The sequence below is a fragment of the Muntiacus reevesi genome, chromosome 1 (genome assembly GCF_963930625.1).
Source record: "Muntiacus reevesi chromosome 1, mMunRee1.1, whole genome shotgun sequence".
NCBI lineage: Eukaryota > Metazoa > Chordata > Mammalia > Artiodactyla > Cervidae > Muntiacus > Muntiacus reevesi.
In genome coordinates, this window is record NC_089249.1 from 173,588,399 (window position 1) to 173,614,985 (window position 26,587).

General features: G+C 51.1%; 1 protein-coding gene across 7 annotated transcripts in view; it reads left to right on the forward strand.

The window, feature by feature from the left end:
* AGAP1 (ArfGAP with GTPase domain, ankyrin repeat and PH domain 1) overlaps positions 1–26,587 on the forward strand; it is a 567,532-nt gene that overhangs the window by 189,974 nt on the left and 350,971 nt on the right. For all 7 annotated transcript variants that reach the window (XM_065917019.1, XM_065917020.1, XM_065917018.1 and 4 more), the window contains exons 2-3: positions 708–766; positions 7,334–7,421. In XM_065917019.1, coding sequence (XP_065773091.1) covers positions 708–766; positions 7,334–7,421 — 147 coding nt within the window. The remainder of the gene's footprint in view (positions 1–707; positions 767–7,333; positions 7,422–26,587) is intronic.

The window sequence follows — 26,587 nt, forward strand, 5'->3', positions numbered from 1 at the left end:
CCTGTGGGGCGGTCACCTCCACCCACACACATGGGGGTGAGAGGCCAAGACGGTCAGGGGAGGCTGCCCCGAGAGTGCTGACTGGGGGGCCGGGCCCTGCAGAGGGCCCCAGAGTGGCTGAGCACCCCCAGTGTTTCCGACACATCACACATCACCCCGAAGTGTCCTGACTGGATCTTCAGTGTCTGTTGTGTCATTGAGGATCAGAAGTCCAGCACATAGGTCTTCTAAACCATAACATGCTGTAAACACTTGGATTTTCAAAATCCAGTCATGAGGTACCGTAACTTTGTTGGTGGAATTTCATGCAAGTTACTATTATTTTAGGGAAAACCCAGAGACCCAAGTTGGGTGACATCAGGGTCAGTTCAAGAAAGGCCAGAGCCTCCATTGTCCTCCCAATGGCCCACACTTAGGGTCAGAAGGGTCTGAACATCCAGGACAGTGTGGGTCCTAAAGGGCTGGGGCAGGACTTGGCAGTCTTGGGTCAGAGTGGGTGATGAGGTTTAACTGACAATTTACGGATGGGCATCAGAACAGCCGTGTGTGGCAGGCAGATCTCAGCAGCTCAGGGGACGTGATCCCAGGCTGGGGACTGGACCGTCTTCCGTGTCCTTCCGTTTGAAAAGTGGCGCCTTGGGGGCATACTGACCTGCCCTCCTGTTTGGTCACGGCGTCTCACTCGCGTTCACCCTCCTGTTTTACAGATGCCTTCGTGAACAGCCAGGAATGGACGTTGAGTCGATCCGTCCCGGAGCTCAAAGTGGTGAGTGGTCGCTCTGGCCTTGAGCGTGGTTGTTTCTCCAGCTGCAGGAGGGGGGCTCGGAATGGTCTCAGGAAGAGGCACGGTGTGACCTGTGAGCACCCCAAGTCTTCATCCCGGGGGCCGTCTCCTCCCCTGGGGCCCAGAGGTGTGTCTGGTGTGTCCTGCGGAGTGGAGGGGCTCCAGGTGAGGCTGAGGTTGGGGCTGGAGCCCCAAGGGTGCCTGTGATGGTCATGATGGATGGCCGGGCAGATGGCCTGTGTGCAGGGCTGGGTGTCCCCCTGCCATTCTGTCGTGTGTGTGTGTGTGTGTGTGTGTGTGTGTGTGTGTTTGTGAGACACTCATTGACTTGTCTCTCACACACCCACCCACCCACAGCTTTACTAGTCCTCTGCAGGACGTCATGGGAAGTCTCTGTGCTAGCCATCAAGTCATAATTGTAACTCATTAGTAAGAAAATGTGACTGTGTACTGTTAACAAAGGAGTAGTGAAAAATTAAAAGCTTTCTTCTCATTTTGAACTTTAATAATTCAGCGAGGCTACTCAAACCTTTGTCTACTGTGCAGTCGCTAAGTCATATCCGACTCTTGGCGACCCTGTGGACTGTAGCCCGCCAGGCCCCTCTGTCCTCCACTATCTCCTGGAGATTTAAAGCTTAGGAATAGACTGACATAAAAAATAACTTGAGTCTGTTGCAGTCATACCTCTGAGCCCCTCCACACGTTGCACCCGTCATGTTAAGGTGGAAGCAAGGACCAATAGAACTATTAAATGACCATGTTACTGTGTAATAAGTGGCATTTGGAGGATGTGTGTGTGTGTGTGTGTGTTTGTGTGTGTCTGTGTGTATGTGTTTGTTTATGTGTGTGTGTTTGAAACGTCTCATGGGACGGACTCTGACCATGGTGACGGCAGGTGAGCTCCTTCCAGGTCTGACCCCCCTCGGTGACGCCTTCCTTGGGGCAGACCACGCGGCCCGCCATCCCAGGGTGCTGCAGAAGTGTGGCTTCCGCAAGCCCAGCCGCGGGACAGCGCCGCTGTGTCCCATGCGCTCTGAGACACGTCCCCAGCAGAGGGCTGATCTCGGGCCAGCAGCCAGAGATGCTACTCAAGAGATTTCCAGGAAGGTTTCCCAGTTTCAGATGGGCCCTCCTGAGCCAGCCGAAGGGGGTGAGGTTCTGCCGGCAGAGTGAAACAGGAGGAACAGTGCTGAGATGAGGAAGGTGCTTTCTCTGTGTGGGGCGCGGGGCACCTGCCCGGGGGAGCCACCGCCTTTAGTCCTGATGGGTCCGGAGTTGTCCCCGCTTCGCACAGTGGACGACTGGGCCTCAGACGTTAAGACGCGCCCTAGGGGACTGCTCTGGTGGCCCAGTGATTAAGAATCTGCCTTGCGGTGCAGGGGACACGGGTTCATCCCTCATCCGGGAACTAAGACCCCATGTTCCACGGAGTAAATAAGCCTGTGCACCACCGAAGACCCAATGCAGCCAAAATGAAGAAAGAAATATTAAGAAGTTGAATAAAGAAGGTGTCCAAAGAGCTCCAGGCTCTATGTGGTGGCCTTCCCTGGTAGCTCAGCTGGTGAGAATCCACCTGCAATACAGGAGACGTGGGTTCGATCCCTGGGTTGGGAAGATCTCCTGGAGGAGGGAATGGCTACCCACTCCAGTATTCCAGCCTGGAGAATTCCATGGACTGTGTAGTCCATGGGGTCGCAAAGAGTCAGACATGACTGAGCGAATGTCACTTTAGTACAAGGTGGAGCCGGATTTGAACCCGGAGTTTGTGTTGTCTGATCAGCGCTGCAGGCAGAACTTTCTGCAGCGTGGAAAGGTTCTCTTTCTTCACTGCCCGAGGTGGAAGCCGTGGGCCCCGTGTGGCTGTGGAGCCTTTGAAGTGTGGCCGGTGGAGGCGGGGAGCTGAGGATTGAAGTGTCATCTGAGGATCAGACCCTCTGGTTTAGACCCAGTTTGGGGAACTGAAGGTGTTGATAGTTCTGCCAGAGCCACACACCAGCCCATGATAACTGAGGGTGCCTCCCACCCAGACCTGTTCTCTGCTGGTATTTCTGAAGTGTGCAGTGTTCTGGAATCAATGCCTGGGGGAGGGGGGGGGGGTGGCCGTGTTAACAGGTGGATTTACAATCCTGAAACAGAACTCTCTCGTAAAGCTGGCTGGAATTCACAGGAGGGGTGGACTGCATCTCATGGACAAGTAAATGCAAAGGATTCTGGAGTTCTTCTGGGGAAGGTGCTCCCCGCCCCCCCCAACTGTGTGGAGTGGGCCAGGACCCCCGCTGGCGCCCTCCTGCTGTGGGGAGGAGCAGTGGGCAGCCCAGCCTCCTCGGGAGACCCCTTCTGTGCTAAGGCATTCCCAGCATCTGCAGAAACGCTCCTTTGTTCGAGGGCAACCTCTGTGTGTGCCCAGAGGGCCGTGATTGTGTCCTGCTGGGTACGGCACCCAGGACGGGTGGCCTCTTAGGTCAGCCCCTCAGAACCCCGACTCCGTTTCAGAAATGCAGCAGGTCCGTGACATAATAGAAAGCCCCAAATGGACTATATTATGTTTGACCATAAATCTTCTGGAACCTGTCAGAGAGGAAAATGTCAATGTTTGCTTGCTTTCTTTCTGGCCCCATTGTCCAGCTTGCAGGACCCTAGCTCCCTGACCAGGAATTGAACCTGGGCCCTCGGCGGTGAAAGTATCGAGTCCTAACCACCCAACTGCCAGGGAATTCCCTAGTGTTGGCTTCATTTTCCGGAGGGGCAGTGCCAGGCTGTCTGCTTCCCGAGGTGGGGTAGATGGTGGGGAGATGATGAATGGCCGGTTGCGCTGGGGCTCCCTTCCGCGGAGCCAGCCTCGGGGCCCTGTGGACGTCTGCAGGCAGCACGCACTGCCCGCTCACCTCCAAGCGGAAAGGGAAGGACTCCTGAGATCCCTGGCCTCGTAGAGGAGGGCACCAGTCCGCAGCTTGTCACATCCTATTTGTGTGTCTTCGTTGAATTCCCAACTGGGATTTTTAACCAAAGGCCTCAATTTTCTTTTCAGCCAACTCCGTGTTTAGCAGGTAAGCAGTGGAGTGTGGGCAGTAGAGAAATCAATTTAGAAAGACACCTCGTACGGCGCGAGAGTTGACAGCTCTGCCCCGAGGATGCCCAGGCCCACGGTGGTCACGTGTTGCCACCAGCACACACGGTTCTGTAAATTTCAGGGCGCTTTTACCCCTGTTACCTTGCTTCTCCCCGAGCCTGGGACCCAGACTGGCTCGATTCCATCTCCTCTGGTTTGCATCCAGGAGCCGTTCACAGATCCCAGCACAGCTTTGCAGCTTAAAGAGCATTTTCATCCCCTGTTTTATTTCCTCCTCACAGCTGGCTGTTAGTTTCTGCCAGTGTTTCAAATTAAAATAAAGCCCATGGTGTGCACACATAAGAAGGTGTCTGAGGTGACCATTCAGTTCAAATAAAACGCCTTCCCCCCCTGCCCCGTGTTGGGGATCGAGTGATTTGATCCTTGCAAGGGGTGAGTTAATTCTTTGCAAATCGTTGACGTGTCAGAAGGAGAGAGTGTTTCACACATAGAAAACATGGACTGAGTATTGTTTGATTTCGAGCACTCTCCTCCTCGGGAAAGAAGCAGCCTAATCTTAATTAAAAATTCAATTCTGTGGCATACTGTTTAGGATTTTCTCAGCGTGAAGCTGACAAACAGCAGGTGCCCTTGAGCAAAAGAATAATTAATAGGTGAAAATTCTCAGATTATAGAGGCCCACGGCAGAGGGAAGACAGGAGTCCAATCAGGAAGGAAACAGCTTTATTTCGGTTCTGTCCACATCTCTGGGGCTTGGAGCCGTAGTGATAAAGCGTCTCATTTCTACTCATTGGTGTTCAGTCAGGCAGGCATTTATCTGCCCAGCGTTGTGGGGGCAGGGTGGGGGCGGCAGCTGTCTGCCGTGGGCCGTGCTGGGAGCTAGACAACCAGACACACTTGAGAGCCAGTCACTTGTCAGCACTGGAGAGAGTCAGACCCACAACGTACGATGCTGGGCACATAGAGGTAAGAGACAGGTGGTGGAGCGAGGAGGGTGGTGAGGGGGCTTTGGGAAGAGGCATTGTTTGAGGCTGTGGCATTAAGAAGGCTTCTCAGAGGAGGTGACATCTGAGCTGCTTGCTGCTGCATGCATAAGAGTTTGTTTCGGGCAGTGATTGATGGGGAGAGGTCTAGGTGCACAGAGTCGGTGAGGCTGAGCATGGGGTTTGGTCACTGGCACACTCACCGTGGAGCAGGGAAGAGGAAGCTGAGGACGGAAGGACCCTGACTGGTGAGGACAGGATGGGTTCAGGGTTTTAGGTCGAATTTTAACGATGCAAATGTGTTCTGTTTTATGAATATGTTTGGTGTCCTAGTTATCGGCTCCATCATCCATTTATCCAACCAGCCAATGTATCTTCCTCCTCCCTCCCTCCTGCCCACTCATCTATCCACTCACCACTCACCCACCTGCCCACCCTATCCACCCATCTACCCACCCACCCACCCACTCACCCACGCATCCCATATTTACCAGCACTTTGTTGGGACCAGAAACTATGAGTGTAGGGATACCGAGGGGTACCTAAGACCTAGTTCTTGGTCTTGGGGCACCTGATGTGGTGGGAGGTAGAACCAGGAACATCAGCAGGGTGAAGTGTGTTGGGTGTGCAGAGACGCACGGAGAGCATCCTAAACTCTTGGGTGAAGAAGAGCAGGAGGGCCCAGGTGAGTGAAGCTTGGGTGTGTTTCCCACCTGGCCAGGGTGCCTCCAGCAAGATTGGTTGTAAGGATGCGGAGGGGACACTTTGTTATCTTTTCATGAAATTCTTGAACTCCAGCCTGCAGCCAGAGTGGGAGGCTTCCCAAGAGTTGTGAAATGGGGGCGTCGCATTTTTGCAGCATTGATTGTAATGAATTTATGGTATTCTCGGGATGAGGAGGGGGAGCTCCCAGGCAGGGTGACAAGCTAAAGTCTGTCGCGAGCTCCAGTGGATGGACGCTCCAGTGGATGAAGGCTCCAGTGGATGGAGGCTCCAGTGGACGAACTGCACTGCCTTCCCCGTGGGGCGGTGGAGATGCTCACAAACTGTCCTCTGGGCGGGTTGGGAATCGGAGACGACTTCCAGGCGTCTGGTTTGGGAGGCAGGGTGAGGATGTGGTCACAGAAGAGGCTGAACAGATTGGAGAGAGAATAGTCAGAGCCTTGGGTGTGTGTGGGTTTACCTGAATGGGGGCAGGGCTGAGGCATGACAGTGGGAATCCAAAGCTTCTTACAAGGAGGTGGGATGTGGCCTTGGCTCCCTCGGGTGGGCTTTAGAATCCAGAACCCAGGGAATCTAGGGAAGGAGCCCACATGGCTGAGACGGAATTCCAAGAGGAAGCCCAAGGCAGAAGTTTGCAGAAAGAGAACCTCATCTACAGCTTCCGGTGAAGGGCTGGGTCAGGGCAAGGCGAAGGTGAGGGGTTTCAGAAACTAAAGTTGTCGGTGACCTTGAGCAGTGTCTTTGAAGCCATAGGGTCAAAAACTTCTGGGGGGAGGTGTCAGGGTGAGCAGGGAGGGAGCAGGTGTACCCCAGAGGCCTGGCTGGCGGGAGAGAGAGGCAGACTTCTCCTGGGAGGAGACAGTGTGCAGGGCAGGGCTCTTGTCCTGCTTTTTCTAAGCAGGAATTGATTCGATGCTTCAGTGTGGGTTTGGGGGGGCAGTTCTAGTGGGGGAGGAAGAGGTTATCATGCAGGAGGGTCTTAACACAGAAGGTGGGGGGGATGAGCTCCTGAGAAGTGGGAGGGCATCTCGAGGGGCGGTCCCTGCGTCCAGGTGTGTCAGCTGTGTTCACGGGGAGGCTGTCTCTGGTGGAAGGTGGGATAAAGCCAGACTTGCCCCCTGGAGATGGTGTGTTCCTACCTGCTGGGACAGTGGTCCCTCACATCTCTCTCGAGCCACGTTTCATTGAGGATGAACGCCTCGGCCGCCTTAACCGCGGGCCCCTGATGTGGCCTCGTCTCAGCCCTGCAGTGTGGGACCCCGTGTCCAGAGACCAGGCCAGCTCTCCCCACCTCCGCCCCGCCTTGGTGCGGCTTTCTCCCCTCCAGTCCCTCCTGGACACTGTTCCTCCCGGACTCCTGATCCTGCCCTGAGGTCGTGATGGAGCGTATCAGGATGTCCTCTCCTCTCTTTATGACCCAGACTGCCTCTCTGTCCTCGTTCACCTCGTTTGTGCCTTGTTGAGAGTTTTGAGGGTCCCCGGTACACATTGGCGGGCTGACTCACTCTGCACCGTCCCTGTGTAACCAGCACTCATGGGATCTAGAAAAATGCCACAACCAACGTGTGTCCAAAACCGTGTTGATTCTTCAGGCTGTGGAGACGGATAGAGATGTGTGGTGTTAATTGAGGCTGCTGGAATCCCTTTTTCTCCCGGAGAAGAATTTAATGAGATGATGTTTCGGATTGCTGTGTGTTCCAACCCTGTGTTTGCAGGTTGCTGAAAGCGTGGTGCGCTGACTGCTCCTAGTGACTGTCCCTTTCTGTGTTGCAGGGCATTGTGGGTAACTTGGCCAGCGGCAAGTCGGCCCTGGTGCACCGCTATCTGACCGGCACGTATGTCCAGGAGGAGTCTCCCGAAGGTATGCTCTTTTGGCAGACAGTCTCCAGCTCAGGAGAGTTTAGTTGGCCAAGGTTTTCGTTAGCATATTCTAAATCATGACTGTCATATATCCCATGTCAAGAAAAAGAATAAAATACGAAGCCGTAGGAATCCGTAGCTATGTTGCTTTTTCAGTAGTATTGTCAGCCAACCAGTTACATTAACTTCATCTTGGCATTGGGAGCAATAGAGTGAAACCATGAATACTGTTAAATATGCCTCTTACCTGGTGGTTCTGCCCCTTCACATATGAGTCCAGTGTCATGCCTTTAAATATTACTGCTTGGACATGTCTTCATTTTGGATGTTGAGTTTATAATATAATTTGTATGGACTGTTCTATAGTCATAGACCCGAGTATTTCAGATGACCACCACCATACATTTGAGTATGTTTTGCCCTTTTATATTATATTCTAAACATTGAATAATCATTTTTGCATGAGAATAAGCTATTTCTTTTGCCATGAGGCTTTTACTTCTTCAGTTTAACATATCCACATTTTGTTTTTCACTTTAAATAAAATGATGGTAGTAAGGCTAGGAAACCAGGTAGCTTCCATGTCCCCAAAATCCAGCTAGAGTGTACACACACCGTTTTCTAAATTATATTTTCTCTCCGTGTAACCTTTTAAAAATCCAACTCTGAGACACTGAATTTCTGGTTCCTTCTTTTTCTTACTGGCTGTTCCATTCTTTGCAGATATGGATGCAGGTAACTATACATTTCCTTCATGGCAGCGCTTGTCTTGTTTGAAGAGCGAGGAGAGACCCAACTCTGTACTGTAGCCCTCCCTTGCCTCCTCGTTCTGTGTTATCCATCCTATTTTGTTTTCATCTTATCCTTTTTTCTTTTTTTTTTTTTTTAAGTTAAACATTTCACCCTGTTTTGTCCCTTAGATGTCTTCTTAGCAGTAGTTCTCAGTAGCTTCCCATGTTCCCTGTAACACCTGTTCTAGTATTTAACTCTCGTTGCTGGGTGCCTTGTAATCATTCAGAAGTGTGTGGAAGGTGGAATTCTCTGGCCACCTTTGTTTGGGGCTCTGCTATGATTTTGCAGAATTCTCAGTGGACACGTGAGGGAGAAAGCCACGTTTTCGTTATCCGTATCGACATGATGATTTCAGGGAGATTAGGGGTGAAAGCTTGGATGGGGAGTCAAGAAGGAAAAGCATACCGAGACACAGGAAAATGGATATAGGTGCTGGACAGCTGCGTGCTTTAGAGAGGCGATGAAGGTGACCCCCTTTCTCCTCTCCTGTCCTCTGTACTCAGGGTGTGCTGGTGTACATGTGCCTTTGCGTCTGAGTGTGGGTTTTAGCCGTGCTCACCTGGATTACACCCAAGAGTCTTTTAAGAGATTGTTTTTCTTGGATTTCTATTCATTCCTCGGGGCAGGCTGTGCAGGTTGATGACCCTACCTTCAAGCCAGTCTGCCTGTGGGCCCTGAGATACGCCGGGTTTCACCTGGGGGTGGGGCCCTAGAGGTTACACAGTCTGGGCCCTGGGTTCGCGGCCGCACGCTGGCCTCTCCCCTGCCGGACGTGGCGTCTGGTGTGGCTGGTGGGGGTCCCCAGCTCTCCCGCCGGGGCTGGCTTCCCCTCCTCCGTCCGTGGTGTGTTCTGTCATCATGCTGACTCTTGCCGTTTCAGTGTCTGCCACCATGTTTGGGCTTCACTGTGCTTTCTTTGTGGCGGACCCTTAGATTTTGATGAACTTGGAAGCCTTTCTCTTGCGTGCTTGCGCGTCAAAAGTTAAACCATCCCCAGTGGGGGGGACCTAAACGTGACCCCTAGGAGCCCCACTTCCTCCACTTTTCAGGCAGTACTTCTTAACATGCGAATTTCATGGTGTCCTATGATTCTCAGAACACCTCTGTTGTAAGGGGGGAGGCATCTCGAGTTCACTCTTGGGACGTCCTTTCTTCCATCTGCAGGGTAGAAGTGTCTCAGCCCTCAGCAGGACTGGTGCCCAGGGGCTCCCGGGTCGGGGGGAGAGCGTCCGCGATCTTTGCTCCCCGCTTCAGGGGCGGGCCCTGCCGCCTGTCCTCTCACCGTTTGATTCTGGGTCAAGGGATTATTCTTGGCATTGCCAGCGGCCTAGAGGGGTGCCCGCCGTGGACATGCGTCAGGGCCTCTGGGTCCTGGAAGGACCATGAGCAGATGCCCCCTGGTGCCTGGAACTCTTTAGCCCCCATGAACCCCTGTTTCCGAGAGGCCGCCACCCTGGGACCGGGCGGGGTGGGTGCATCTTTGCATCTCTTCTCCAGACCAGCGAACTGACATCCATGTGCTGGGGCAAGTCCCACATGGTGGCCGGAGGGGCCTAGAATTTGCTGTTTCTGAAAAGAAGTGCATGAGAAAAGCCTTGGCAGATAAAGAGTCCTTGCTCCTGGTTCGGGAACCTGTAATTGCAGTGTTTTCAATCCTTGCCGGATGCCTTAACATCCACCAATTACCCATGCTTGGTTCCTTGAGAAGCTTAACACAGAATGTTCTGGAGCTTTCAGGTACCGTGTCGCCACCCAGGTTTATGGAGAAGGCGGGAGCAGTGGGATCCTCTCCAGGGGGCGCCGGAAGTCAGTGACACCATTTCCGCTCAGCTGCATCTGCAGCTCCTTTTGTAGCAAAGGGTCAGGTTGGGGCACAGCTGCTGGTGTTACGTGGTGGGTGCCGGGCTGAGGGGTCTGGACTCTGGGTGAGCTGTGAGACCCTCCCATTTCCTCGCCGTTGTTACCGAAAGCGTGACAAGGTTAGGCGCTCAGTCGTGTCCGACTCTTCTGGGACCCTGTGGACGGTAGCCCTCCAGCCCCTCTGCCCAGGGGATTCTCCAGGCAAGGATACTGGGGTGGGTAGCCTGTCCCTTCTCCAGGGGATCTTCCCAACCTAGGATCGAACCTGGGTCTCCTGCGTTGCAGGAGGATTCTTCACCACCGAGTCACCAGGAAAGCTTACCAATTTATCTCCCTTGCCTCTTATACGGCGACTGGACTGAAGCACTGCCATCCCCACGCAGGCAGCATCTTTCCATGGGAGGCGTGTTGCTGTGGGCTCTGTCTGTGCACGCAGCTCACTGGGGCTTCCCTGCACTTCTCCTGTCTGCACAGGGCTGTCCTTTTGCTTTAATTAATATGTAAAAATCCTTTAGTGTGTTCAACCCTGAATATTCGTCGGAAGGGACTGATGCTTAAGCTGAAGCTCCAATACTTTGGTCGCCTAACACAAAGACTCATCAGAAAAGACCCTGATGCTGGGAAAGACTGAGGGCAGGAGGAGAAGGGGGCAACAGAGGATGAGATGGTTGGATGGCATCACTGACTTAATGGACATGAGTTTGAACAAACTCCGGGAGATGGTGATGGACAGGGAATCCTGGCGTGCTGCAGTCCATGGGGTCGCAAAGGGTCGGACATGACTGAGTGACAACAACGATCCTTTAGTGTTACTCTGACCCATGGCGGTGGGGATCTTTAGATGGCTGAGAAGGAGAAGGTGGTCAGGGCCTTCTGTTTTCACATCTCCAACCTTCTCCCGAGTGCAGGTTTCATCCACTTTCAGAGAATGACATCTGTCGTGCACTCATTGTGTGATTCATTTTGGTTGATACTTTATTTTTGTGGCAAAGATAGCTGACACATCCACTTCAGATTATTTTAAAGATACAATTTGAAGTGAGGGAATGAATTTAAATATTATGTGTGTTTTTATAATTAGTGAATTAGCAATGTACAGGACTTCCCTGGTGGCACAGATGGTAAAGTATCTGCCTGCAATGAAGGAGACCCAGGTTCGATCCTGGGTCAGGAAGGGACCATGGAATAGGAAATGGCAATCCACTCCAGTATTCCTGCTTGGAAAATCCCATGGACAGTGGAGCCTGGTGGGCTACAGTCCATGGGATCACAAGAGCTGGACACTACTTAAGCGACTAACACTTTCCGCAATGCAAAAGTAGGTAACTCAGTCGGGAACCTGTAAGTCCACGAAAGTATTAATAATCCAAAGAGTAAAATTTTGGGGCATGCACATAACCTTTTTAATCATGTGTGTGTGTGAGACAATGTGTGTATATCCAAGTCCTTAGGGCTGCCTTGACAAATGACCAGAGTCTGGGTGGCTTGAAACCAGAGCTGTATTCTCAGGGCTCCGGAGGCCGAGAGTCCGCGAGCAAGGCATTCACAGGCTGGCTGTCTCTGGAGGGAACTCGGGAGAGTCCGGGTCCTGGTTCCTGCCAGCCCCGGGCGGTCCTGGGCCTGCGGACGCGTCTGCAGTCTCTGCCTTGTCGTCCAGGGGCTCCTCCACATGTCTGAGTCCACGTTTCCCTCATGTCATGAAGATAGCCAGCTCTGGACCTTGGCCCACAGGTACGGAGGGTTTGGAATGGATCACATTTTTAGGGAAAGTTAACCCACAGCGCATGTGTATAATACACCCTGGGCGTTGAAGCACCCTGCTGTTGAAGTTGCCCCGTCATTTCTTAGTGACACAAAGAACTTGGAGCTGCCCCAGGCCTCAGTGGCCGGCCCGCACTGGCCTCATGGAATATCACAAAGAATCGGTCAGCTTACATATGCCCTTCACACCGATGATGGAATTTCACAGATGTCACTCACTTCCGATGAAAAGAATTGGATGGAAATTACTCCTCTGCCGTCCTTGCCCTGCTGATGGCTGCTAATGAGGCCAGAGAAGGAGGATCTGGGCGTGTAATTAGAGTTTCCAGGTCCTGTGTTTGTGAGCTCGATGTCCCCCGTGCTCCCCCACCTCCCCGCCACAGACCCCACATGTCTGCCGCTGTTTTTAACTCCCTTCAACATGAGAAAGGAAGGAAACTCGGGCTGCCCTGTATTATTATGTGGGGATTTGATGGAGAATGTGGGTAGCCTGAGATGCATCCCCTTGCAGCTGGGAGACCGTGGTGTCCCCGAGGGCTTTGAGCATCAGGCATCTTTCTCTGTTCCTCCCTCGTGTCTGCTGCCACGGGCCACACAGAGAACCTGGGGCCTGGATAGGCTGGTACCCAGCAGCTGTCCTCCCGGTGGTGGGGCGCGGGGGCGGGGAAGGGACCCATCAGCTCTGAGACGGATCAAACCGTCCAGCGGATGGAGTGGTAGATGTTAAGGGTGGTGGGCTGTGACGGTGCCGGGGCCGATGCCTCCATCCATCTCTGCTTTCAGGTCCCTCCAGCCCACACATGCGGCAGCCCCCCTCCCACCCCAAAACAGAAAACATGGACTTGGATGTAGGAATCTGGGCTCTGCACCATTCCTTTGACAAGCAGAACAGACTAGGATTGTCCGAAGAGTGTAGGCAGAGAATGAAAGGTGGGTTTTCCTGCAGGAACATGCTCGAAGTGGGGTGGGAAGCCCTTGTCCTTCCCAAGTAGGAGGAGGAGAGGGACTGTCTTCCGCATAAAGAGGAAGGTCTGAAATGGAAGAGGGGGATGGAAGAAACCTGAATGTCTCACTGAAGTAAGGAAAGGTGTAGGACAAGATAATGGCTAGTCAAGGAAAACTTTAGGTGATCCGTATACGTCAAGGTGAGAAGTCAGGCTTTCTGAACATAAGTCATAGAATGTGGGACGCGCTTTTGAATTATGCTCTGGGGTGTGTCTTGACTCTTAAAAACCCTGCTGAAAGGAGCCTGCAGCTGTTTCTCTTGTTTGTACGGATGTTCGGAGTTTGATAAAGACTTAAGAGGTTTCAGGGGAAGAAGGGAATTGGCTCGCCTTCCCAGGAGAGGGACCTGTACATGCCCAGCGCTGCCTTTAGTGCCTGCGGGCCCACGTGCTGTTGTGGGGGGAGGAGGGCTGAGTGATTTCAAGGATGGCGCAGGACCACGACAGGATGGAGACGAGCTGGTGACCCGGGAGCCCCAGAGCATCCAGGGACGTGGGGTCTCACGGGCGGGGTGGGGGGTCTCATGGCTGGGGTGGGGGGCCTTCTCCCCCCCGACACTACAGCCTGGATGCCTGAGTGTCCCCAGGGACGGGACCACCCTCCTCCTGGAAGCCCTGAGCTTCCGTGCCAGGGCCCCACGACTTACATGCCTGTGGTTGAAGCCTCGGCCACTTAAACTCTTGGTCCTTGAGGCCCAGGGTGAGTTAGCCAGCTGCCTGAATGTGGCCTTGCTCCCTCTGCTCCTCGAGTCATTTGCGGGGACTGAGAGGGTAAACACGTGGACGACTCTGCTTGGCGCTGGCACAGAACTGACTGGGGCCCAGGGTGCACAGCTGGTCCATACGGGCTCTGCTGCTGTGGGGCTGCGTCTTCTGCTCCAGGTAAACAGCCTTCCTCCTCAACTCTTCTCATGGGTGTGACTTCAGGACCTCGCGTCCACCAGGAGCAAGATCGTGATCCCCCCGCCCCCTGCTCCTGCCCCAGGCAGCCTGTCCTTGACCAGGCTCCCATGACCAGCCAAGTTACTCCAACAGCTTTAAGTGCAGCTCAGGTCAGGACGGTAGAGCTCTGTATGAGATGCCTGGGACCTACCTCGTGGTCATATGGAAACGAGAGGAAAGAAGAGAATTTAAAGTGGCCTGGGGACTTCCCTGGTGGTCCAGTGGCTCAGATTCCGCGCTCCCAATGCAGGGGGGTCCTGGTTTGACCGCCCCCCGCCAAGTCAGGCAGCTAGATCCCACATACTGCAACTGAGAGTTCTCATGCTGCAAGCAAAGACTCCTCGTGCTACAGCTGAGACTCAGCACAGCCAAATAAAAAAATAAATAAAAGTAAAAAAAAAAATTTAGTGAGTTGACCACGTCCCCAGTGGTGCGAATTGGGCCTGAGTTCCGTGGGTTCTCTCTCTTGCCCCCCCCAGGTGGGGTTGCTGTCTGGGCTGCGGGGGGAGGTCAGGAGCTTCTCTGGTTGCAGGTGGCCTCAGTGCCTGGGGGGTGAGGAGCCCCCCATCTTTGCCTTCTCCTCCCCGGTGTGTCTAGCCCGGCGGTGCCCCGCGAGGGTCACTGGCCCTGGGCTTGCCACCGTGCCCCACCGGTTCCTAGGTGGGATGTCAAGTGCTGGCCATGGTCACTTCCTCTGGAAGCAGGGGTCTGCTGCGGTCAGGTCACCTCGAGCTGGATGTCTCTCTGTTAATCCCCGCATCCCTGGAGGACGCCCTGTAATTGTTCCCCGACAGATGCACGTATCATCAGGGCAATAAAAGCCTGTGTATCTTAAATCACTTTTTAAAAAAAATGAATTGTTTAGAACGAATGTTTACTTAGTTACTTAGAAACAAGCCATGTGGTAAATACCAGCCTTATTTTCTGGGACATATGAAATGCATTTAAACTGTCAGCTCCAAAAATCCTTTCCAAATCAAATAAACTTAAAAAAATTTTTTTTGTCAGCTACCACTGCTCAGCAGATGTTAGGCCTATTTCTGAATGCATTCTTGGGTGCTGCTTAATGTTCCAGTGAACGAAATCTGTAAACGCTAATAAAATTTGAGGAGTTTTGAAATCTAGCCAGTTCAGTGTTTCCACATAATTTTACCATGTTACTTGCAACCAAGTGATTAAAAGTACATGATAATTTTTTAATGAGGAGTATCTGAAACCTTATGAAGAGCCTGCTGGTAGGTTGGCTTAGTAGGTAAAGCAGTGGTTCAGCCACCTTCCCTAATTCTTTCAGATGCTAACTCGGTCTCTAACCATAGACATTATCATTGACCCTTGTCAGCCTCCTGATCTGTGTAAACAGCCTGCTAAATAACTCTGTCCCCTCGCACGTAAGCCATATTGAGGATCAGATGTTGCCTTTAAAATAGGCGAAGAAGGCTAAAATTATCACTAGCACTTCAAAGAAATACAGAGAAAGCAGGTTCTACTTCATTTTTAACAAGAAAAAGAAGGCTGTAAAATTAAGAGTAAGGAGATTATGTTTTTGGCACGGACAGAGTTGGCAGGACAAAATGTGTCTCTGAGCCGGTTGTTTGGAACTCTGAACACACCGTCCCGTATTGTTATAATTAATTCAGGGGGAAGCCGAGGGCCCGCTGAGAGCTGGGCAAGGCGCCTGCGGTCGGGGCGGGCGCTCCAGAGAGGAGACGGGGCTTCAGGACGGATGGCTTCAGTTCCAGGCGGCATTTGCACCTGGTCGGCTGAGCAGCTTGCATGCTGGCTTCACCCGGGAAGCATCCCCGGGCAGTCTCCACACGCTCCGTGGTGTCACTTGACCCCCAGAGCCCCGCAAGAGTAGCCTGCGTGCTGGGGTTCACAGCTGGGGCTTCCCTGAGACACCTCCTGACTTCAGAGATGACAGACAGAACCACTTCCTTCAGAGGAAAAAGGAGACTGGGGTCTTGAAAGTTTCACCGTTAAAATGGCAGATCATTTTCTCTAGAGAAATGTTAAGTCCCAAGATGGTTTTTTTTTTGGAGCTTCAAGTGGTGGCTTAGTTGCTAAGTCGTGTCCAACTTGTGTGACCCCATGGCCTGCAGCCCACCAGGCTCCTCTGTCCGTGGGATTCTCCAGGCAAGGATACTGGAGTGGGTTGCCATTCCTCTCTCCGGGGGCCCTTCCCGACCCAGGGATTGAACCTGGTCTGCTGCATTAAAGGTGGGTTCTTTACCGACTGAGCTACCAGTCAGAGCGGGACTTAACTGCACGTTAGACAACAGCTGGGTCTGTCTGAGCTGGCGCCATCCGGTGCACACCACCCCTCCTGCCCGCCAGCGTGTTCGTCCTAAGACGCACTGGCTGGACGCCCTCCGCTGAGTCCTGACACTGTTTCCAGGGGGATGAGACGGTCCCTGAGAGTGTTCCAGCCCCACCCACCCCCCCGAAATGGGAGGTGACAGTCCCAACGCGCAGGGCCTCGTCCCCAGCAGGAACCTCGAGGGTAGACGGCTGTCCCACAGCAGTCACCTCCAGCCTGTGCTGTCGAAGGACTGGTGCATTTCTTTTTTTTTGCAGTCTGCAGAAACGTGTATTTACAAAACAACCACGTTACATATATACGGGTTTTTGACACACAGTAGTTTATTATGTCTTCTTACTCCTAGAAGGTAAAGAAAAAATTTAATAAACTAATCCTTTTTGCTCTTTTTATACAAAGTGATAAGTCATGTACTTCTTTTTCTTGTTGTTTTTTTTTAAAGTTTTAAAGTCTTCTGCTAAGTGCAAACCCTGGATTCCTCTCTCCAGTTTAAGGCAAGAACAGGACCGTCGCTGTGCAGTCTCTCAGGGGAGCAAGCCTGGAGGGGGAGGTGCTGGCTTCCTGGCTGGCCCCAGACCTTTGTGGGGCTGGGGGCATTGTTGCATTTCTAAAGGCTTGTAAGAATAAACAAAAACAAAACGCCCCACGCATACAAGGCTCCTGCCCACAAGGCCTGGCTTATCGACTGTCCGGCGACCCCTGCCTTTCCGTGTGTCCACACGTCGAGGGTTGGCCTGCAGAGGACTCTGGGCTTCCCCACGGGGTCCCACCTCACGGCCACCAGCCCGTTTTAGTCTTCTCAAAACAAACACCCGAGTTACATGCAGAGGCTTGTGTGTGAACCCACAGTTCTATGTTTATTTTTAAATCACGTGTTCAAAAATAGAGTTCACGTGACACAAATAATTTTTTTTTTAAATAAGTTCTTTTCACACCAGGAAACACTAGTTGAGCGCAGTCACGTCTGTCGGCCTCGGGTGGGTGCAGGCCAGCCCAGCCCACGCTCACGCCCGCCTTGTGGAGGCGCCGGCCCTGGACACATCTCGGGCCCCGGCCGGGGATCTGGCCTCCTTTAAAGCCGCCAGGTGAGGAGCTCGGCTCTGTCCTGCAGCTGCACGCCTTTGTGTAATTTGTCCTTTTTGATGCTTAAAATAAACGTGCAGGACACTAAAAATAAATAACCTTAAGTACGTTTTCGCCCAAGGAAACAGATGTGTGCCACTAAATATATTCCGTTTACCACCAGACTATTTCAAAGACAGGAGTCGTCTGGAAGGTTCACGTACAGCCCCGGTGGGCACTGGGTGTCCAGGCAGCAGCCTCCCTCTTCGGTCTCCCAGCCATCCTTCGTTTTATTGACGCTTCTCAGATACCGCATTTTTTTTTTTTTTTTAAAGAACAAATTGCAGTTTTGCGGCTACCTTGCATCGAGTGAGTTGTTAGCACTGTTTTTCCCGGCAGCATTTGTTCCCTTCATGTCTCTGTGCCATACTTTGATAGTTCTTGCAATATTTCAAGCTCTTCTCTAGCAAAAAGGTTGTGGCTGGCTGATGGCTTAGGTGATTTGGTCAGCCTTTTTTAGCAGTTGTTTAAAATTAAGGTACTTATGTTGACTTTTTAAAACATAATGCGGTTGAACGCATAAAAGACTATGACAGTACAATACATAACTTACATGTACTGGGAACCTTCCAGGTTCTTGTGACTCACTTTATTGCAATGTTTTATTGTGGTGGTCTGGAGCTGAACCCACAATCGCTCCGAGGAGCGCCTGAATATTAGATTCTATTAATATATGGACATGCGCATCATTTTGGAGAAATGGCTATTTTCTCTTTCTGAGAGCCAATTCAAAACCAGACGCCCCCCTGCCTCATCTGCTCAGGGGGTTCCCAGTACGTTCTGGGGCACACAGACTGTGTCTGTTCCAGGTGCCCAGTCCCCTCCCATTTCCCACCCAGCCGGCTCTCCTCATCCTTTTCCTTTTTCTCTTCCTGGCCTTGACAGTCAGAAATCCTGGGGACTTCCCTGGCTGCCCAGTGGTTGACTCCACGCTTCCAATTCCAGGGGTGTGGGTACCATTCCTGGTCGGGAACTAAGATCCCACAAACCATGCAATGTGGCCAAGAAAATATATATTAAAAAAAAAAAAAAAGTCCTGTCTTGTTCACTGTTTTCCCAGCATCACTTGCTGACGTGGAAGTCCCCAGCTAAGGTTAGGAACACACCACGTGTGTGTTAATTGCTCAGTCTGACTCTTTGTGGCCCCACGGGCTGTAGCCCACCAGGCTTCTCTGTCAGCCTCCACTCTCAGGACAGCAGAGCGTGTGTCTGTCCCGAGAGCCAAGCTTAATGGCTCAGCTGCCAGATTCAGGGGCCTCAGTGAGACCTCTGGTCACCCCAAGTCTCCTGAGGTTTGGACCGTGCAGGCTGCCTGTCCATTTTGGAACAGCTGCTGAGTTATTGGGAGAAGCACCCAGTTCGGGGGAGGATAGTGTATGAACTTTGGGGGTAGGGGGCGAGCTCTAGCTTCCCAAGACAGCTTCCCAAGACAGCAGGAGAGTCCCAGCATGTGGAGCCAGGGCAGCCTGAGTGGATCCGGGGCCCCAAACCCAAGGGAACAGGCTACAGGCCCAGGAGTTGGCATCACACCTAGAGCGTGAGCTGAGGACGGCAGGGTCCAGGCTTGTCTGTGCAGCGAGTGTCATCTTTCCACTGTAGAGGGCTTGGACACCGTCACGAGAGAAAGAATGCTTCGGGCTCTGGGACCTGCCTGCTTTCTGGGGTTACTGATGCTGCAGGGCGTGGTTTACTCTCTGCAGTATCTGAGCTTCTGCAGCCGTGATTACAGAGACATGTTTTGTTGTGATCATGCTATCTTACAGCATGATCTTAACAGCAGTTTTAGTGGGGTTTTTGCAGGTGGTTGTTTTGTCGTTGTTGTTTAGTCTCTAGTTGTGTCCAGCTCTTTGCAACCCCATGGACTGTAGCCCGCCAGGCTCCTCTGTCCATGGAATTCTGCAGGTAAGAATACTGGAGTGGGTTGCCATGCCCTCCTCCAGGGGCTTTTCTTGAGCCAGGGATGGAACCCGAGTCTCCTGCATTGGCAGGCGGATTCTTCACCATTGAGCTACCAGGGAAGCCCCCCACCTTTTTTTTTCCCCCGCAGAGGAAAAGCTAATAAAACTTAATGAAGGTGGAATTGGGTCTATCCTTAGTAGGTGACGATCAGCCAGCCAACTCCTGCCCAGGACTTCCGTGTTTACTGTGGTCTTGAAAAGGTGGTGTTTGGAGGGGAGAGCTCTTAACGGGTTTCACATGTTAAGCTGCCCATTTACGTTTTCCTCAAAGCTCTTGAAGTTAAGATGTAAGGAAGTTCAGTATAACTATTGAGCAACAAGCCACTTCCTTAAACATTAATTTCCGATTTCTTTTTGAGCAGCAGTATGCTTTAAGTAGCCCTCTGATACCTTGTGCTGTTCCATTAATAAAACTTGTACAAGTTCTAGTTTATAAATTTGATTCACTGCTTGTCAGGGATGGCAATGAAGCTGTTTTTATAAACACAAAATAGGGCTTTAGGGTCTCCTGTTTCCGTTTTACATCGCTTTTTCATCCAGTTAATTTTGGCTTGTATGTACTTGATGTCAAGAAAATCTGAACTACACAAGTGACACTTTAAAGATATATTCAGTTCATCGGCCATTTCAAGGTTACTCTTCCATGACGTAGATCCAGAAGTGTTGAAGCAGTAGGAACAGTGAGATTCTTGGAATTCCAGGTTGAATTAATAAAAATCAGCCAGCCTCATTCCCTAGAGTTGTTCAGGCAGGGCCCCCATGGACCACGTGCTCACTAAATGCACAGTGACATCCCCAGGAGTCAGCTGGTAACTATTTGATTGTTGCTGCTTAACTGACTTGCATCTCACAAAAAACTCACTGCGTATGTACCGGGCTTGTCCCTCCCAAGAAGATGGCACATGTCCCAAAGCAGGTTGCTGGTTTTTAGAAGGCTGGGGTGATGGTGCAACCCTCCCAACATCCCAGCAGTGGGTTCTGCTTTTGCAGAGAGGTTACCTGATGCAGCCAGCGCCACTATCTTGGTCTGTGGGCTGGAGTGTAACATACTTACCAGTGCAAGTTGCTTGTTACTGTCACAGGTTCAGAACCAGTTGTACATTTCTTTAAACATACTACACTGGCCATTTTCCAACCCCTACAGAGGCTCTGGAGAATGTTCCTGGGGGTACACCTTGAACCCCGCTGCAGGATAAGAGCCCCCACCTTGACTGGCGTGACAGCTCTTCAGCAGGGCCTCCGGGGCTCCATCCTTAGAGTCTCTGTCGTCTTCTCCTGGAAGATCGCATGCTCTTTTGATCTGCAGGTTCGTGTCTTCCTGCATTTCAGGACAGTCCCTCTGTGCTTCACCCCCGAGTTCTCTAGTTGGGCATTTGTTGTCAGAGGCAGCACTTCTCCTTTCCTTAGTTGCCTTTGTCTTCCTGTCAGTTAACTTGCGGCTTTTCGTCTTCTTGATGGAGTTTATTTCCTGCCGTTCCTCCTTGTCAGAATTTCAGCTTGGAGCGGTGTTTTCTTCTCTCCCTTACTTTTCCACATTTTATTCATCTGTTCCAAAATGCCGGTTTGGCCCTCCGTTCTGGAGGCTTCCATCTCTTCTCACGCTGTTTCAGATTCTTCTTCTGGAGCTCTCGTCTTGTTAAGCTGCCTGTTAATAAGTGGCATCAGGGAGGGAAGTGACTGGAAGGGATTTCCTTCTGCTTTTTGAGTTTTATTTTCTCTTCCATCTGCCCTTTGGGTTTTGCAGGCTCCTTTGCAACTCTCCCCCACTGACCCTGTAAAAAATTTCTTGGCCATGTCATGCAGCTTGCAGGATCTCGGTTGCCTGAGCAAGGATTGTACCCTGGCCACAGCAGTTGAAAGCCCACAGTCCTAACCACTAGGCCACCAGGAAACTCCCACAGTCCCCTGCCCGTTTTTTCCTCCTTTTCTTCCTTTTCCTAGATTGGCACGGTCCCAACGGCAGTCCAGTGCAAGGACGCGTGCGCTTCTCAGGCGGTTCACGCTGGCTGCGGCCACCTGAGGGCTTCCTGGCTAGCACTCGTCCCTGGTGAGGTCCAGGAAGACCCCCCACCGCCATCAGGTTTCCTGGGGAAACAGGACACAGGCTAGAGGAGACCTCTCTGGACCAGAGGGCTGGCCCACTCTGCCCGCTCCCGTTTCCCCGGACCTCCGATATCCACCCCCTGCCCCCTGCCGGGAAGTGCTGGACACGGGGCTGAGGCTGGGTGCTCCCTTCCCTGAGAATCTGAGTATAACATGAGCCCCTTTGTCCTCTGAGGGCGTCCCCTCCAGACCGAGGTGAGCTGCTGTTACAGACAGGCCACTGCTCTCCAGGAACCTGCTGGTTGCCCGCCGCCGTGGGGGGTGGGAGGGTGTGGGTACTGTTCCTACTGGGACTCCTCCATGCCGTCTGGGTGTTGCAGGCACTTTGCTCAACTCGGAGCCTCCTCACGGTCGGGCCGGACAGGAAGACCCTTCTGCTCCCGGCACAGCATCCCTCCTCCCTCGGGGACCAGGAGCCCCTCCCCATCCGCCTCTGCGGTCCTGCTTGCGGGTTGCTCTCCTGTTGTGTGCAGGCTTCTCGTTGCATTGGCTTCTCATTGCAGAGCACGGGCTCTCGGGTGAGCCGGCTTCCGTATTTGCGGCTCAAGAGCTTAGTTGCTCTGCGGCATGTGGGATCTTCTGGGACCAGGGATGGAACCCGTGTCTACCGCATTAGCAGGCGGATTCTTAACCACTGGACCACCAGGGAAGTCCCCTCCTTTTTACCCCCCTCACCCCCACCCCATGCTCCTTTTTATTCTTAAGGCCAGTGATTTCAAGGTTGCTTATGTGACGCTTTTCATCTTCTCTTGATGGATGGTGAATTTTTTTTCCTGGTCTTTAACTACCTCACCCCCCCCACACACACCTCTTTTATTGGAAATGGGAGAAAGGAAAATTCCGTTACAGCAAAATTTGAATTTTTCTTCTTACCATGGAACTTTGACTTCTTTCCTGATCTTTCGTCTTTGCTGTACTCAGGTCTAGATGGAATGAAGTTGTTGAAGAAGACCATAGCCTTTGTGTTAAATTCCATTTCACCTCAAGTCATAACTGCCAACGTTTCACCTGTGAACTAACTTACCAATCACTACACATTAATTGGATCCTTACTCTTAGTACATTTTTATACTCGTCCTCCCCCCTTCGCTTTTTTAAAAAACAATGTAAGGTGTTTTTTTTTTAAATTGGCAGAGGAAATGAAGTCTGATTTGGTTAAATTTTGTAATCGAATATGTTACCAATAAAACTTCTTTCCCAGTGTAAATATATGATCCAAAATTCTTTTAAAAGTCATGATACAGAACTTCCCCAAAATCTCAGCGATAGGTACCAGGCTTCAGTATTTTTATCAAAGAGCAAAATGCATTTTAAGAAATTTTTGGCACATGATTAAATTTTTTATGTTCTCCCAGGGAGAAATGAAAAGATTGATTGTTGTCTCCAGTGTATTCCTCTCATCTCACCAGTCCTAAATAATTAGGAGCGACCCCCTTCGCAGATATTCTATTGTATTACTAGACTAAGTAAGAAGAATGTTTTGGGCAGATGTCAGAAACGACAAGAATCTTGAAACCGTCCCTCTAGGAAAATCAGGTGCTCCTGACCTGGGGCCCCGAGACGGTGTCAGGACTGAAGGCCAGGACTTAGCAGCTGAACAGCAGCAAGGATCAGCCTCTGCAGGGGGCTGTGTTAATTTCTTCCTGTTTGCAGTTATTCACAGGTGGGCCTGGTCAGGATGTTTCCTGTGAGCTAAACACAGGTATTTTTGCTTAATGCTCATTACCTGGGAGGCAGGGTTCCCAGAGATGGGCCATTATGTATCATTTAATCTTTTAGGCAGTATCCCTTTCCCGATGAACTTGTAACAGAATACAAAGGTGTTTTCCCTATCACAAAAAGTGTTGGGCAGGCCTGTTTCTTTTTAGTCTCCTAAGGGTTCCCAGGTGGCGCTAATGGTAAAGAACCTGCCTGCCAATGCAGGAGACATAAGAGAAGAAGGTTCCATCCGTTGGTCGGGAAGATCCCCCGGAGGAGGGCATGGCAACCCACGCCAGTATTCTTGCCTGGAGAATCCCTAGGGACAGAGGGAGCCTGGCGGACTCCAGTCCATGGGGTCGCAAAGTCAGACACTAAGTGATTTAGCAAGCAGGCACAGGGCTGACTGTCATTTGCAGCTGAAGACAGCTCCCTTCCATGGCGGTAAGTGGATCGATGGTGAGTGGAAGACACACCCCACCACCCACATCCTTGGTGTTGCCCTGTGGATGTAGGGAGTTACATGAAGGCTTCCAGGCTCTTTTGCAGATAGTGTGTGCCATGAACTGTCTCAGCAGAAGTCCACACAAAGAGAGAAGACATGAGAACCAGGCGGTGTGCGTGGGTTTGAGTCTCTCTCCCTCCTGTCTGGGGGGTGGGAGGCAGATTGGTCAGTATCTGAACATCCACCCAGTTAGATGTGGATGTTCCTGGTGGTATTTGCACCATAAGATGCTGTGAGGAGGATGAGATGAAGTGGGAAGAGAAGTGCTTTGTAAACTATAAAGTATAAGGCTCGCTGTTTCTTGGAGACCTGTTAATTATATGTTAATAATTTTTAGTCCAATTGGCCAAAAGAATAGAAATGTCAAACATCTGTTGGGAGTGTTTACTGCCAACAAAACTTTTTTTTTTTCCCTTGGTAATAGGAAAATTCAGTTTTCTTTTTTTCCCTTGTTAAAGCAGAAATGCCAACCCAAGTGAGACAGTTATACCTCTCTTGATGTAGACCGCCCCTATATTTAACAAGATTCCATTGTAGATCCATCCTGCTTAGCTCAGGTTTAAAGAGTAGAGGGAACTCAGCTGTTTTGACCTCCACCAGCATCCCAGATTCAAAACTGGTTCCCCCAGCATGAGACCGGGACGCAGGAGTAACCTTGAAATCTTGAGAGTAATTGGTCACCAGTGGATTATACCCCGCAGATGGGGATGGCAACCCACGCCAGAATTCTTGCCTGGAAAATCCCATGGACAGAGGAGCTTTGTGGGCTCCAAAGAGTCCAAAAGGTCACAGAGTCGGACACGACTGACTGACTAAGCACAGCACAATGGATTGTAACAGACTCCTTTAAGTCTTTCTTTAAGATATTTAAAAGAAAAAAAAAAAATCTTTTCTTTCTGGTAAGCTTTTCGTAACACATCCATCTCAGCATCCCTGCTTCTGTTTGGTACATTCAGGTCTACCTTTTACCTTGACCCGCCTAAGAATTCAAGCTCAAGGGCAGCAGAGGCTCCCAGGGCAGTTTTCTGGGTGGAAATTGAGAACTAACCTTTGAATGAACCTGAAATTTAAAAAATTGCACGTGGGATTTCCCAGGTGGCTCAACGGTAAATTACCCACTTGCCAACGCGGGAGATGCAGGTTAGATCCCTGGGTTGGGAAAATTCCCCTGGAGGAGGAAATGGTCAACCCGCTCCAGTATTCTTGCCCCGAGTATCCCATGGACAGAGGTACCTGGAAGGCTACAGTCCATGGGGTTGCAGAAGAGTTGAACACAGCTGAGCAAACACAGGCATGAGGTTGAATTTAGGCAGGAAGAACGTCCCCTTTTTTATTCCCCCCCGTGAGATGCAAGCGAGCTTGGTGTTCAGCGAAACTCAAGAAAACCAAAGCGCAGAGATGAACTTGATTCTGCTCGCCCATCTGTACCTGTCTGAATGTGGTGCTGCCTGCCTCTGCTGATCACAAGCCATCTTTGAAAGGAATCGACCCAAGTGCAGGAGTGCGCTCTGTTTCCCCTTCTCATGGAGTTGTCACCACAGGTACACAGAGCCCTGCCTTCCCCGGGGACTCGGCGGGTAAACAGCATGCAGGGGGCCCTGCACACCTGTGCACAGGTGGGCTGAGCCAAGTGCGTGTCAGTGGCTCCCAATACGGGGGTCAGGTTTGGGCACACTTTCTAAAAATAAAATGATCCCTTGGGAGATTTAAGGTTATGTAATAGTATTTGGCCGTCAGAGAAGGCTGACAGTTGTTCATGTAACAAGTTTATAGGGTGGGGCCATGGTGCAAAGTTGGGTCAAATAGACCGGCAGGGAGATACAGCCATTTCTCTGTGTAGATAGTTCTGTATCCACAGATTCAGTCAACCATGGATCCGAAACATGTGGGGGGAAAAGAAAAATTACAGGAAGTTTTCAAAAAGCAAACCTTGAATTCGTCTCATGCTGGCAACTATTTACATAGCATTTATGTTGTACATGGTATTTACACTATATTACATATTATAAGTAATCTGTAGATGACTTAAAGTATACAAGAGGATGTGCGTAGGTAATGTGAAAATTCTTCACCATTTTATGTAGGGAATTTTGGAAGCAGCCCCCTGTGGATTCCGAGGGATGACTTTATTGAAAATCAGATTAGAAAACAGGCATTTATAAATCTACATTAAACATGAAATTGGACGTAGAGTTTGGTGGTGTGCTCTAACATTACAGTAGGAAAAGATCCAATGGCTAGGATCAGATGGTGGGTTTGAATTTCACAAAACAAGGGCAGTGGCCTCTGATGAATGTAGACCAGCTTGCTGCCACCCACGCCTTCATCCCAAGGCTTTTTCCCTTTGTGTCTCTAAAGTAAACTATAGAAAATGGCTTTTAAAGTCTTTTATTTACCTGCTGGGCTTGTTTCTGCAGTACTCAGTGATCTGTGTTCCCATTGAGCCTGACAGTCTACCAGCAGTAGGAGCTTACTGTTTACATGTAACCTTATTAATCATATTCTTTCTCGCAATCTGGGTGCTTAAACACCTGGCTGATTCTTACCTAATTATCAAGCCTTTGGGTTCATGGCAAATGCATTTGAGTGCTTCATTTGTTTCTTGATGTACATACAACCCCAGAAAACACACACAAGTCCACTACAAGTGTCTAATATTTGCAATTGTAAAATACTGAAGAGACATACTAACTACATATTTTAGAGGGGAATAATACATAGTGATTTTTAGAATGGGAAGTGTCCTTAGGGATTGAGAAGACAATCGCCCGCCCTTTTAGAGCTGATGCAAATTAGATCCAGAGGCCTTTGCTTGTGGTTACAGAGGAGCAGAAAGAACTCTGAGCAAACCTTGCTTAACGTTAATATTGTGATCTAATCATCTGGACACATACTTGTAAAGGTAACTCTACAAAAACATATCAAAGAAGGTGAATGAAACAGGCGATGTGAAATCCATCGAGTGCTGACCCTGTAAGACAGAGGGCGCAGAGCCCAGGGGAGGGGCAGGGCCAGCGGCAGGCGTCACTTCTGGGGAGCCGGGTGCTAGCTCCCCAGGGAAGTGGGGGTGGCGGCTGGCAGCGGAGGGGTGCTGGTCCTGCGGGA